A 13237-nucleotide genomic window follows, 5' to 3' on the forward strand; every position below is an offset into this window, starting at 1 on the left:
TTAAAGGGATGAGGGATAAAGTTTAATTTTGTAGACAGGGAGACCACAGACAGGGATGGAGCATGGAGAATGGAGAAACTGAAAAAAAGAGAAAACTTACCTGAAATGCAGCCCATTCCTCAGGTGTGTTTCTCCACAGGTAGAATGTGGGCAGCCCAGGTGGCCCAGGAGGTCCTGGGACTCCACGGCGACCTGGACGGCCCTTAAGCCCAATGGAACCCTAAACAAAATCACAACAATAAGGAATACTGCATCACACACACACAAAAAGATTTACACTGACATATGCTTACAATCTTAAACAAATCTCAAACCTGATGAAAGCTGAACTGTTAGGATGAAAAACAAAATTCCATCACACATCTGCATTGTATAAACAGGCATGTTGTAAAACAGCACTGTACATAATAGATCTGTTCAGTTTAGACACCACCAGATAACTGATAAATATTATATAAATTATCATGACTTTCACCACTAAAGTTATAAATACATTTTTGTTTCAAGATTTAAATATCAACTGCTACAACACAACGCCATTCAAAAGTTGAGGGTGAGCAGGATGCAATAAAATGATCAAGACATTTGTAATGTTACAAAATATTTCTATTTCCTGTTGTTTTGAGCTCATTATTCATCAAATAATCCTGCTATTTTTTTACAGGTATCACAGTTAATAATTTTGAGAAAACTATTTTCAACATCGATAATAAGTTTATTGATCATCAAATCAGAATTTTAGAATGATTTCTGAAGGATCAAATAAATGCTGACTTGATGAAATTAAGAGATTTCTTTCAATAAATAAGAGACTAATAAAGAATACAAATAAATAACAAATAAGAGACTTCTTTTTAAAATTGTGCATCAGAACCTCTTTGCCATGACACTTGGCACATCTACTATGTTTATAGTGTAAAAAGGCTCTATATAGACATGTGAGAAAGACTAGTCACAGTTCAGTATGTAAATAAATGCAAGAAAGAAGACCAATCCCAATTCAGTTTGCAAATATTACAATGATGTCACCACTATTGGTTCAATTTCCAATGCTGAACTGATGAAAACTTTGGTGATTGATGATTTTAAACTTTAGTATGTAAGTCAATAGGAAAATCAATAAATGAAAGAAGTAGAAAAAGAGGCTGAAGAATCCTGAAGAGCACAGTATAGGAAGTCAGACTGACAGCATGTCTTTGCTAGCTTCCCTGTTGGCATTTGGACTTCTGTTTGGAGACTGAACATATAAGAGCAGTCAACTGAAGTGACAAAGGTCATAGAAGGACACAAGGGGTCAGCTGGTCATGACCACAGGCACGTGAACTTTCCACGAACTTGTGGTAGTGAAGCACTTTGACCTCGGCTTGCCTTCATTCACCATGGCAGTGCAGACACTCTGAGAGATTCACAATGAGTGCTCTAGTCCATTTCTCATTAAAAACATTCTGATTATTATCATACCTTATCACCTTTAGGTCCTGGATAGCCATCACTCCCAGGACATCCCTAGAAGGAGTAAGGCATAGTAAAAGGCATAATAAAAACCTTAAACATACGAAGTCACAGAGCGTGACCAAAATAAAACATACAGCTTTAATTTTTAACAGAAAGTGAGCTTGTTTAACAGAGTTAAAACTAAAGGTTTATAGCACGTAAAAAAAGATGTAAAAATAAGCAATAAGGTGTAAAAAACATTAACTTTAGTGGCACTCTGGCTACGGTAATACAAGCACATTGTTAAACCTAAACATAACCTTTTAACCATCACAAAACTATTCTAAAAGCAGGATGACACCTGGTTTGCACGTTTTTTTTGCAACAAAACCATTCACACAGAGTAAAAATATTCATCACTAAATGGCACTGAACAGTTTGTGACAAGCTTTTTGTCATCTGAGCCAAACAATTGCTCTAGCTTCAAAAAAATGTAGAACAGGCTTTAACTCCCTGGAATGATAAAGTCAGTTCCTTATTCAACATATGACTAAATGCTTGACCCCCACCAAGACAGAAATGCAGGGTATGGTAGTAACAGAGATGTGAAAAAAGGGGGCATTAATAACTGCATCTCTACTGCATTTTGCTTTCAGACAGAGCAGTATCTCCTTAATGTTTTCAGCCAACTGGTATAAATCAACCCTTCATTATCTAATGGAGGCCTTTTACAGTGCCTGGGCCACTGGAGCTCAGCCAGAAGCCTCCAGATGGCACCACATCTGGGTTTACTTCTGTTAGACCTGATCACTTGTAAAGTCAGGTTAATGTTGCATTTTGATTGGGTGAGGCAGATGGGTCGTTCCTCCAACAGCCAATTATAGAGAGCCATATGAATCATGCCAAGGCGGGAAGTGAGACATGTTGACATATGCAGTATGCTGTGCAGTTTAAAAAAGCTGAAATATACATATACAACATCAAAGGACTGAAAATTCCCTTCTTTAATTTTTTCCTCTTGTGCTTTCTGCATCAGACTGATTTTGCAGATTGTGGCAGAAGTTTCCTATTCTATTTATTGTGTAAGAATCTGCACATGTCTGCATATGTGTGATGTATCTGCTACAGCAATTCATTTCAGCCATTGTGTCCTTTTTTTCTGACGCAGACTGGTTTCAAGTAATAATTTTGTGTTAACAGGATGTGACATGAGACCAAAACTTATTGCAATATATATACTAGTGTTATTTTGTATAATTATTTACTACTATAGTATTCATTAACATTTAAAATTTGGTTTTACTTTTAGATTTTACTTTTAGTTTGTTTTAGTTATTTTGTAATGCCCTTTTTGTCTTTTTTTCTATTTAGCTTTAATTTATTATTTATTTATTTTTTCATGTTTGGTGTTAGCAATTTTAGCATTCAGCTTATTTAAGTTAGCTGCCAAGGCAACATTTAGAATTTTAATTTTTTTGAAGTTTATATAATATTTGTATTTAATTTCAGTTTTATTGCAATTACCAAAAATGATATTTGTATTAGATTTAGTTTTAGTTAATAATTAACAATAACAACACTGATATATACTTAAATCATACTCACAGGCTCACCTTGGGGCCCCACTGGCCCCATGGGTCCTCTTTGAATGCGATACATATTCCCATCAGAGCCACGCACAAGATCTCCATGCCTTTCTGTAAATATAACGGTTCCTGGGTGCTCCTCAGATCCCCAGCCAGGTCCTACAGGGATATCTGAAGTTTTGAATGTTTTTCTTCCACTTCCTTTTGAGATGCCCTCCCAAGAAGTTTTTCTCACAGGAGCCTGTGTGGTGACCCCCAAATCCTCTTTTAACAAGTTGGATTCTCGATCCTCAGGACTGGAGGTGGTTTCCAGTTGAATTTCGCTACTAGGTACAATACTTCCGGTAGGTTTCTCGGGTATCTGAACATCCAGGTTGATAATTATGGTATCCACTGGTTTCTTTGGTGAAGGTTTGCCAAGTTTGTGCTTGTCAGTGGTGATGTTTTCATTTAGACGTTTAGATTCTGGTTTTCCATCACGGCTGCTTGTTGTGTCAGTTGGGAATGTTTTGGAAGGTTTACCACCATTTTTGGATAAGATGTTTTGGTCTACCAGGTCTGTATCCTCATCCACCTCAAACACATCACCTCGCCCCACAAGGTCAGGACGTTTGGATCCAGTAGGCAGAGTACCGTCTCCACGTATAATCCCACGTCTATGGAGACCCTATTAACAAAAAGAAATTACTTCATGTGTACCAAAAATTGAGTGTAAGCTATTATTCAATTCTGTTTGTTATTTTTCTTTTACATCTGGGAGCTTTATGTTCACTATAATATGTTTTAATGAAGATGTAATCACTTCATCATAATGTCTAATTTACCGTGAGAATGTTTATGCGACTTGATTAAAGCTGTAATCTCCATTTTTACATATGGTTGTGAAGTTGCTGCTGCTAACAGATGTTAAGGTAAATACAAGAGTGCAATAATTCCAGGCAGATAAACAACAATAATTTAAACTATTAAGCATCTTGTAGCAATCAGCAATGATCTACTGAGATCTGACATCATGTAAAGATCAGATGTGCATGAGTTACATGCATGTCTCACACATTTGTACCACTCCAAACAAAGCTAAAGTTAAAGAGCCAAAACAGTGACACAAAACACTCATGCTAATAATATGCAAACCAATGTCTCACACACACACACACACACACACACACACACACATGTTGTGTTTCCATGTTTTATGGGGACATTCCATAGGCGTAATGGTTTTTATACTGTACAAACTGTATGTGCTATTGCCCTACACCAACCCTACCCCTAAACCTACCCCTTACAGGAAACTTTGTGCATTTTTAGATTTTCAAAAAACTTCATTCTGTGTGATTTATTAGCTTGTTTACCCGTGGGGACCTCAATTTAGGTCCCCACCGTGACACGAGTCCCCATGAGTCTGTGTGTATTCAGGTTTAAGTCCCCACCAGAATAGAAAAACAGGTACACACACACACACACACACACACACACACACACACACACAAAGGGTACATTTTGAGACAAAGTCAATGAATTCTAAAGAAAGAGACAAAAAATAATGACAAAGAATAGTGGTCTGGATTCCATATGATCTGGCTTGGTTCTGAATTACGAGAAGGGAAATGAAAAACAGCCTTTTCTCTGTGATAAAACATCCACATCATAGTGTCAAAGGCAGAGGATTGTTGCTGCATATCAAAATGACATCATACAAAACTGAAACGTGTCTCTTTTTAAAATCTGATGTGATTCTGTCTAGTTGCTCTATTTGCATGAAGTCTAAGCTAGGCGTTTCAGTAATGTGACTTCTGTAGGACAATAGGAGCGCTTCAGTTCTCTTGATGACATCTGCAAGGTTTACAAGTAGATAAACTAAAAATAAGAGACTTAAGAGTCATGTAAAGTTATACATTAAGCTATTTTGCACAATTATTACTATACTGCTTTGCCATTACCTGGTTGCCAGGTTGGTCTATTTCATGACTTCCAGAAAAAGAAAAAATACATTTTTAAATATAAATAAACAAATGTATGTGTGTGTGTGTGGTGTGTATAAATATACATTATTATAATATCATAATATACAGTAATATAATGTTATGACATCAGACCACAGCCTGAAAAAATCAGATGGAAAAACATTTATAGGAAGAAAACCTGGGTCAAATCAGACCTCCTTGCCCTAATACTATCACTAACAATGGCTCTTTCTGTAGCCATGGCCTGATAAACCGACACTTGATCTCCACCTGGCAACGAAGGGCTGTCATCCAGCTTATCTTCCTGCTGTTGGTCTGATATCCGTCTAATAGCCTGCCAAAGAGGGTCTGAACACACGGACTCACATTAAGTGTGCAGTCACCCAGCAAAGAGCAGCTTCCACCCCAGCTCTAGCTATAACACCATTTGGCCACCAGGGGGCTTCCTGTTACAAGGACCAACATGAAAATATATGTAACATCACTGCTGCAGGGTTTTGTCCTTAATCAGTGACCAGATGCTTTTGTTTGTTCTTTTGTAATTTTGGAAAAAAATCTTTCTTTTGCTTTTTTGTGACAAGATTGGGCAATCTATAAATATCAGTTTGACTATTATGTATAATTCAGATCAATGACCACTTCAAAAATTAATGTTCCCAGATTTGTCGCTGTGATGTGCACATGATGTACAATCTTGCTGTTATTTAAGGTCTGTTACAGAAAAGACTGAACACAGTTCAGACAGAACAGTGAAAAGGGCCAGATGACAGATCTATGGGAGAGGTAAAGGTTTCCTAAAAAAACAAAAGTGTTGTGCCTTTAGGCTTCAGATACATTATTTACACATGCGTCTACATGCCAGCTAACCACCACCAGTACTAAAATGTAAACTTTAGCAAAAAAAAAAAAAACTTGCCTATTATCATACCTAATTTCTGAAAGGTACAAATTAGCATCTACTGTCTTGGTCTGTAAATACTGTATGCAAGTGGAAAGTCTAAAAAAAAGTGGTCAGTACATACACACAATTACGCACACACATAAGTCGGTATGAAAAAAGCTGAGCTGACTTGAAAGACAGCAACTATCTGTAAATCTATCACAGAGACACAGGTATTTATATGGGCAACGACAAACTAGCTGTATCTTGCACTTAAACTGATTTAAATACAGCTTCCCGTAAAACGTTTTTCATAGAGCGATGTCCTAGATTAACAAATTTAAACTAAACAAATTTAATAAAGATGGTTAGGCGCAAAAAACAAAATTAAGTAAGAAAACACCAATCACATCTGCATAAATAACTGAATTAATTCTCAGTCTTATCCATTATGTTATTTTGGTCTTGTCATAAAACTGTTGCCACAGTTGTTTTTCTGCCACCGAAGGTTTTTAACAGTGGTGGACGAAGTACACAAATCAAGTACTTGAGTAAAAGTACAGATACATATCATAAAATATTACTCCAGTAAAAGTAAAAGTACTCCTTTTTCAATTTTACTCAAGTGAAAGTACAAAAGTACTCGATTTTTTATGTACTTAAGTAAACAAGTACTGATAGATTTATTTTGCAATTTTATATAGGCTACTTCATTTAATTTTATATTAGCACATATTTTTTATAATCCTACTGCTCAAAATACCTGGGATTTTCCCAAAATAACTACTATATGGAGTCAAGATATGTTTTTGTTGTTGATATGGACTACATTGACAAGAGTGATGTAGTAATGTTCACTGTGAAGCTTACACTGCGATGTACCTGAGTCTGCGTGTCGGAGCACGTGATATATTAGGAGTAACGATATGTTTTGTGAAATGTAGTGAAGTAAAATGTACGATCTTATGCTTTGGAATGTAGTGAAGTAAAAGTAAAAGTTACTCAAAATAAAACTACTCCAGTAAAGTACAGATACTTGAAAAATGTACTTAAGTACAGTAACGAATTAAAACTACTCAGTTACTGTCCACCACTGGTTTTTAAATACAATGTCAGGCTGGGAATTCAATTTAGCTCTGTGCATTATAATATTTTAAAAAATCCTATAAAGAACAGTGGTTATCATACAGTGTACTAAAATAAGCATCACAAAAAGAAAACTGAGAGAAGTGCAAAAAATCAACTACAAAATTATAAAATATTGCACAACCAATAAATGTCAAATATAGTAAAAAACTGCACCCTGACACTGGACATGAACCCAGCGTTTGTGGTAATCTGGGTCGAACCAGAATAGTGAAAACTATTTGCCTCATATAAACCGAAACCACTGTAACCTCTCACATCTGCAGCCAAACCAGTCAGCCTTCAAGAGAGATGGAATAACACTTGATTACACACACATGACTTATTTTTCAACACGAATATTTATACACATACTACAATCCATAAAAAAAATCAAATCAAAGTGGAGCTTCATAAACTATTGGATTAGCGTGCACCACCAAACCCACGTGTCATTATTAGATAGGGGAAGTGGATGCATGATTTGTAAGAACAATTTTCCCAAACAAACACATTTCGGAAGGGTTGCCAGATGAAGCCATACCTTTGGAATGTGATTCCTCTGACCTTGCACTCCAAATTTCATTAAATCCAACAGAAACCATCCTAGCAAACACATCCAGATCCTCATGGTGACACACACACATACACTCACACATACAACACCTGCAACAAAAATTCAGTCAAACTCACAGTCAAGACTAGTCAAATACGTGCCAAACACACTAGCACACCCCCAAACTCTCAATCCACCCACATACACAGAGATTACATGCGCACGCACACATTTCATCTACTTCACTCAATGAGACACCTGTTTGACTATGTGGCTTCGGGGTGAACTGAGCGGGTGTATGTGTAAGCCTGTGCTCTTGTCTTTGTGAGCTTGTAGTGTCCAGATACAAGTATTTACATGGATGCCTAGGTGGAACAGAATTAATTTGTAGAAACAATGTGGTTTATACAATAACGCTCTGCTAATAAGGTCAAATGGACCGATGGGAAATTCAAACACTGTCCACATGCAGACACATTTTTGGCAACATCTGACAGAATTCACCAGTAACAGCTTTCTTGACAGCTTTCTGAGATCCTGCTGATGTGAATTATGTGCAAGTGGAGAGGAAAAAAACACTTGCAGTACTCAAAATCAAAGAGGGGGCCATCCACACCCTCAACTCATAACACAGAAAGCACTGTGGAGAGTCCTTATGGAGACAATCCATGGAGATTTGTCACAAGAGTCCTTCCCCAATAACAGATAATTGCTATAAATAGATAATCTATCTGTCTGTCTGTCTTATCTTATCTATATTTAGCTACCTATCTATATCTATCTACTTCTATTTATCCATCCATCCATAATGGGAAAGAGTAATATTTATGCATGGTAAAGTCACTTTGCATTCACTGCATGTGATTTATTGTGGGTTTGGGGGTGGACGGCACTAAATTACTGTCTCAGAACACATAATTACAGTCAGTGGTGCTGGAGCTGAGGGCACCAGCAATAGTCTGTGACTGCCCGAGGATAGAGAGGCAGTAAGGAAGAGAGCAGGCGTGATATAGACGCCTGCACAATGACGTATAATTATGGAGTTTTCAGTAAACCATCATGCACACCAAAAAGGGAAAAATGCCTTAACAGTTTGCACAGCTGAATGTCACATAATCACAAATCACAGGGTTGTTCCTCTTGTTTATTGTCATTGTGACATCCAAATGGGACACAATATTTTGCATGTGTATAAATAGATATTAACTTAATTACAAACACATTTATATTTGTTGTACTAAACAACTGACAGTTGCTGCGGGGAAACAGATCAATCTGAATAGATCAAACAGATTGTTTTATGGATGGTATTCTCAGCAGCTGTCTTAACCAAAACCTATGATTCAGCTTGTAAAAACTTTTTAGAGCTTAAATATAATTTGTATTCACATTTCTAGGCTGAAAAAGTTTTAAAATAATTCTATTTATTTAAACCGACTTTAAACCGACTCACGCGGCCATTGATAAAACTATCACACAATCGAGTCATAAATATATTTCCACTATTGGATATTAAAGTACATTACTTTTCAACCCATCAGTGTAATCCTTGGCACACTCCAATTATCTTACTATGAGATCATTATGAATCTGACATGTCTGAAAGAGATGCTTCTCAGTTCAATGCGTCAGTGCTGTTGTAATTTGCTGAGAGGGATTTTTTTTAAAGCTTGAGACATGGAAATGGCATGCACTGTAAGCTACATAAAGAAAAGAGATGAGAAAACAACTCATTGCTTCAATTATTTCTAAGATGACAGATGTGTTCATAGGCTCATCATCTTAAGTAGTTTTTTTTAATACAAGGATGCAAGGCAACTGTTCTATGAGCTTGCCTCAATCCATGCATGTACGTCAATATGCATGTGTAAACATCTTTGCAAAGTCTTGCTCATCAAAAAGTGAGGCAAGAGGCTTGGAAGGAAAGAAAAACAGGAACCTACAATACTGTTCAAAAGATGGGGGTTAGTAAAAAAATGTTTCATGTTTTTCATGTCTGTTTTGCACACAAAGGCTGCATTTATTTGATCAAAAACAGTAATATTGTGAAATATCATTATAATTTAAAATAACTGTATTCTATTTAAACATATTTAAAAAATGTCATTCCTGTGATGGCAAAGCTGAATTTTCAAGCAGTCAGATATGCTGATTTCATGCTCAAAAAATATTTCTTAGTTTGATTAACAGAAAGTTCAAAAGAAAAGTGTTTATTTGAAATAGAAATCTCTTCTAACAAATTTCTTTACAGTCACTTTTAATGCATTCTTGCTCAATTAAAATGATTTATTTCTATTTTTAAAAATCTTACTGACCCTAAACTTTTGAACAGCATTGTACTGTATTTCAATATCAATAAATCAGTAAAACAATTACAATTTTAGGTCTGAAAATGTCCGAATGGCTCACCTGGGTGTGATGTAACAACTTAGCCTTTAGTTCAAATCCCTGCCTTCTCAAGAGCCATTAATAATAAACCTTATGACAGAAAATAACCGAGATGATAGAACGGACAAAATGCACTCAACCTACTCTTCGGCCTTTGTCACTGAAATGATGAAGAAGAGGTGAGAAATTTAGCAGCTCAGGTTCTTTGTAAACGTCTTGTACAAACAACATTTCCAAAGTGTTTGGTTTAAGGATAGTTGGAAATGTCTCATGCATGTCCACACTTTTGTCCATAAACAAATAAAGAACCTACATAGATCTCACATTTCTTACTTTACACTCACAGGGAGAGTGAGTTCAAAGGCACGTCTGGAGATGTTGAATGCTTCACAGCCTGTCTGAGTAATTCTGACTCTTCCCTAGAGGAGTTCTCCGTCCAACTCAAACCTAATTTTAGTGCAGAGGAAATCAATTACAGGCTTGTGCCCACCACTGCCAAATGAAACCCATGGGAAGAACGAAGCTATTTCTAAACACACCAACACCACTTTTAAACATATATAATGCCCCTGCAGACTGAGGAGAGCAACCCAAAACAAATCAACAGAGACAGACACAAACATAAATGCATTATAAACTCTGATAATCACACACACATCACCCAGTGGGTCAAGCAAACATAAAAGTAACACATAAAACCCCATGTCTCAACAGATCTTGAGCCATGATGCCTGTATAATTAAATTGGCAAAAAATCCCTAATAATAATAATAATAATAATAATGATTTGAGGTATCATTCATTTAACAAGCAATATTGGACAAGGTACACACATATACATATCTCAGTTGGTCAAGTCTCTCAACTGGTCATCTAACCCAAAAATATGCATACATACACACATCCAACTAAACATTCATGACTTTGGCCTCAAAGCTGTGACACTGAAAATGAGTGACAAGCTAAATTAGTGATTACCTTTGACCCCTGACCTCCTGTTGGGTTAAAGGGATCAAAGAAAGCCATAAGTTTCTTATTAATCTGTTCCACTGGGAGCATGAGTGCAGGAAACTGGCAAACCAAAAATGGAGCATCAAAGCGAAACACCACAACAAAAGATCTTAGTCTAGAGGTTATGCCACAAGAGAGACTGAAACTGGAGAAATAAAACAGGTATTTAAAAAAAAAAATCTGGTTCTCTTTAGTCTTTGAAATCCACCACCTTTTTGACATAACATAATGGAGTCCAGGTGATTGATTGAGGCACTAGATGTTTTAAACATGCTATGGTACGTTCTGCACGAATGAACCATTTGGTTTTGAATCGAATGGAATATGGAGTCCATTGATATTCATATCTGCAGTTTCTAAGCCCACAAAAACCATGAATCCATTGGCCAAACAGCTCACAGCTGCCAAACACACATGGACTGACTGGGCTGCTATAGCTCAGCAACACCACACACATTTGGCTCTTTTGACACACACACATCTTTATTTGGCTTCAGAAAATACAAAAAAAAAAAAAAAGATTTGGAAAGTCCATTTGGGTTTGATATATGATCACAGGTTCACAGTATGTTGGAAGACTGTAAGACTGTCATTTGTTCTCATCAGGAATTTCTTTTGATTTTGTACATATAAAAACTGCAGATTAGACATTAATTTACTATCAGCCTGACAGGAAAGGTGTGCAAATACAAATACAGCTTCTAACGAGGTTTAAAATATGTTGAGTGGTAATATAAATTGACAGTTCACATGTAATGCTTGAGGCCACAATTTCAAGCAGTTGTATCCACATCAAACATGCAATCAAAATATGATTCTCAAAACGTAGTGCTTTTCAGCATTAGACAGATAGTAAAAACAACTCTGTGGAGGTAACTATAGAAATAAACTTGCTGAGATATAGTATGCATACTATTTGAGTTACAAGAAAGCAAGACATGATCTGCCCAAAGCAGACAGGATTGAGCAATTCCTTATCCAATTAGTTTTTAAAACTCTAGGGGAATACCAATATAAATATTTTAATAGTATCTTTAGGATGTTTGATCTTTTGCTAGGTAATTTAATGTTAATTTAATGAATATTTAAAGAGTTACTTTACCAAGAAATTTGGTAAATTAGCAAAAAGCAACATAAATATACCATAAAAGTTGTCCATAAGACTCGTCTGCTATATTCCTATTGCTATATACAGTCTTCTGAAGTTGTATAAAGCTTTTAGTGATGAAGAGAATAAACAGACAACTTTTAAGGTGCTTCTTTGTCATTTTTAAAAGTGTGAGAGTCCTCTTTTCTTTTGTGATATAAAAAAGACCACTATGGACATTCTGCAATATGTCTTCTTGTATGTTTAACAGGTCATATGGGTTTGGAATGGCATGAGGGTGAGTAAATAACAGCATTTTCATTTATTGGGTGAACTATGAATTTTACTTCATATGACAAGTAACTTAGTAACTATGGCACAGCAGCATAGTATTGCTACTTACAGTCAGTTTTGCATGAAAATAGACACTGTCCTCTGCTGTCTCTAATAAGTCCTCCAGGTCATTTGAGGACAGCAGAAGTTCCTGGACAGGGAAAGGGAAAAGATGACTGATGAAAAGATGGTGTATGTAGATACTGTAGAACTCTTGAAAGATGTACAGTATATTGAGATAGGAAATCAAATGTAGAGTGCACAATATTAGCACACACAATTATACACAATATTATAAACACACACAATAGTATAAACACACTTCCCATATATTTTGTTGTTTAACCTGTTAGCGTTCCACTGTATGCCCACAGTACACTGCATGTTTTAGACGTTTTAGGCAAATTTGACAGGAATGCTAAAGGGTTGAGTAATGGTGAATTCGTCGGCCACTTGGTAGAAACTCGTCTAACTCAGAAGACATCAGTGTGGGTAGGTTGAATGACATTCCCTGTACAGTATGGCTCGCTTACCTCTTCAGTGTGTATGCGAGGAGATCGAGGTGGTTTGTGTCCGGTTCCGCCACACTGGGATTGGAAAACGGCACACTGATCACGAGCTGCATCTGGTTCTCCCATCAGAAAGGCCACTTGCATCAGATCACCCTAAAGAAATCAAGCGTAGCGTTAGTTCTGGCAGGTCACGTTACCTGCCAGAACGTTGGCACGTTGATGCCAACCCCTCAGAGGACCTCAGATGATGCCAACCCTGAAACAACATACAGAACTACCACATTTTGCTATAAGTTTGATTGCATCATATAATAATTGCTGTTAATAGTGTTCATCGTCTGTTTTATTACGTCTTAAA

General features: G+C 36.5%; 1 protein-coding gene across 1 annotated transcript in view; it reads right to left on the minus strand.

Annotated features, from left to right (window-relative positions):
- Positions 1-13080, minus strand: part of LOC107692310 (collagen alpha-3(IX) chain-like) — a 33094-nt gene extending 20014 nt beyond the window's left edge. Inside the window, exons 1-5 of the mRNA XM_016491295.1 lie at positions 12901-13080; positions 12438-12518; positions 3040-3687; positions 1462-1506; positions 101-220 (exon numbers count right to left, since the gene is read on the minus strand). Coding sequence (XP_016346781.1) covers positions 101-220; positions 1462-1506; positions 3040-3687; positions 12438-12518; positions 12901-13023 — 1017 coding nt within the window. The 5' untranslated portion in view covers positions 13024-13080. The remainder of the gene's footprint in view (positions 1-100; positions 221-1461; positions 1507-3039; positions 3688-12437; positions 12519-12900) is intronic.
- Between the last annotated feature and the right edge of the window lie 157 nt (positions 13081-13237).

Source organism: Sinocyclocheilus anshuiensis, unplaced genomic scaffold (assembly GCF_001515605.1).
Source record: "Sinocyclocheilus anshuiensis isolate Anshui unplaced genomic scaffold, SAMN03320099.WGS_v1.1 scaffold478, whole genome shotgun sequence".
Classification (NCBI taxonomy): domain Eukaryota; kingdom Metazoa; phylum Chordata; class Actinopteri; order Cypriniformes; family Cyprinidae; genus Sinocyclocheilus; species Sinocyclocheilus anshuiensis.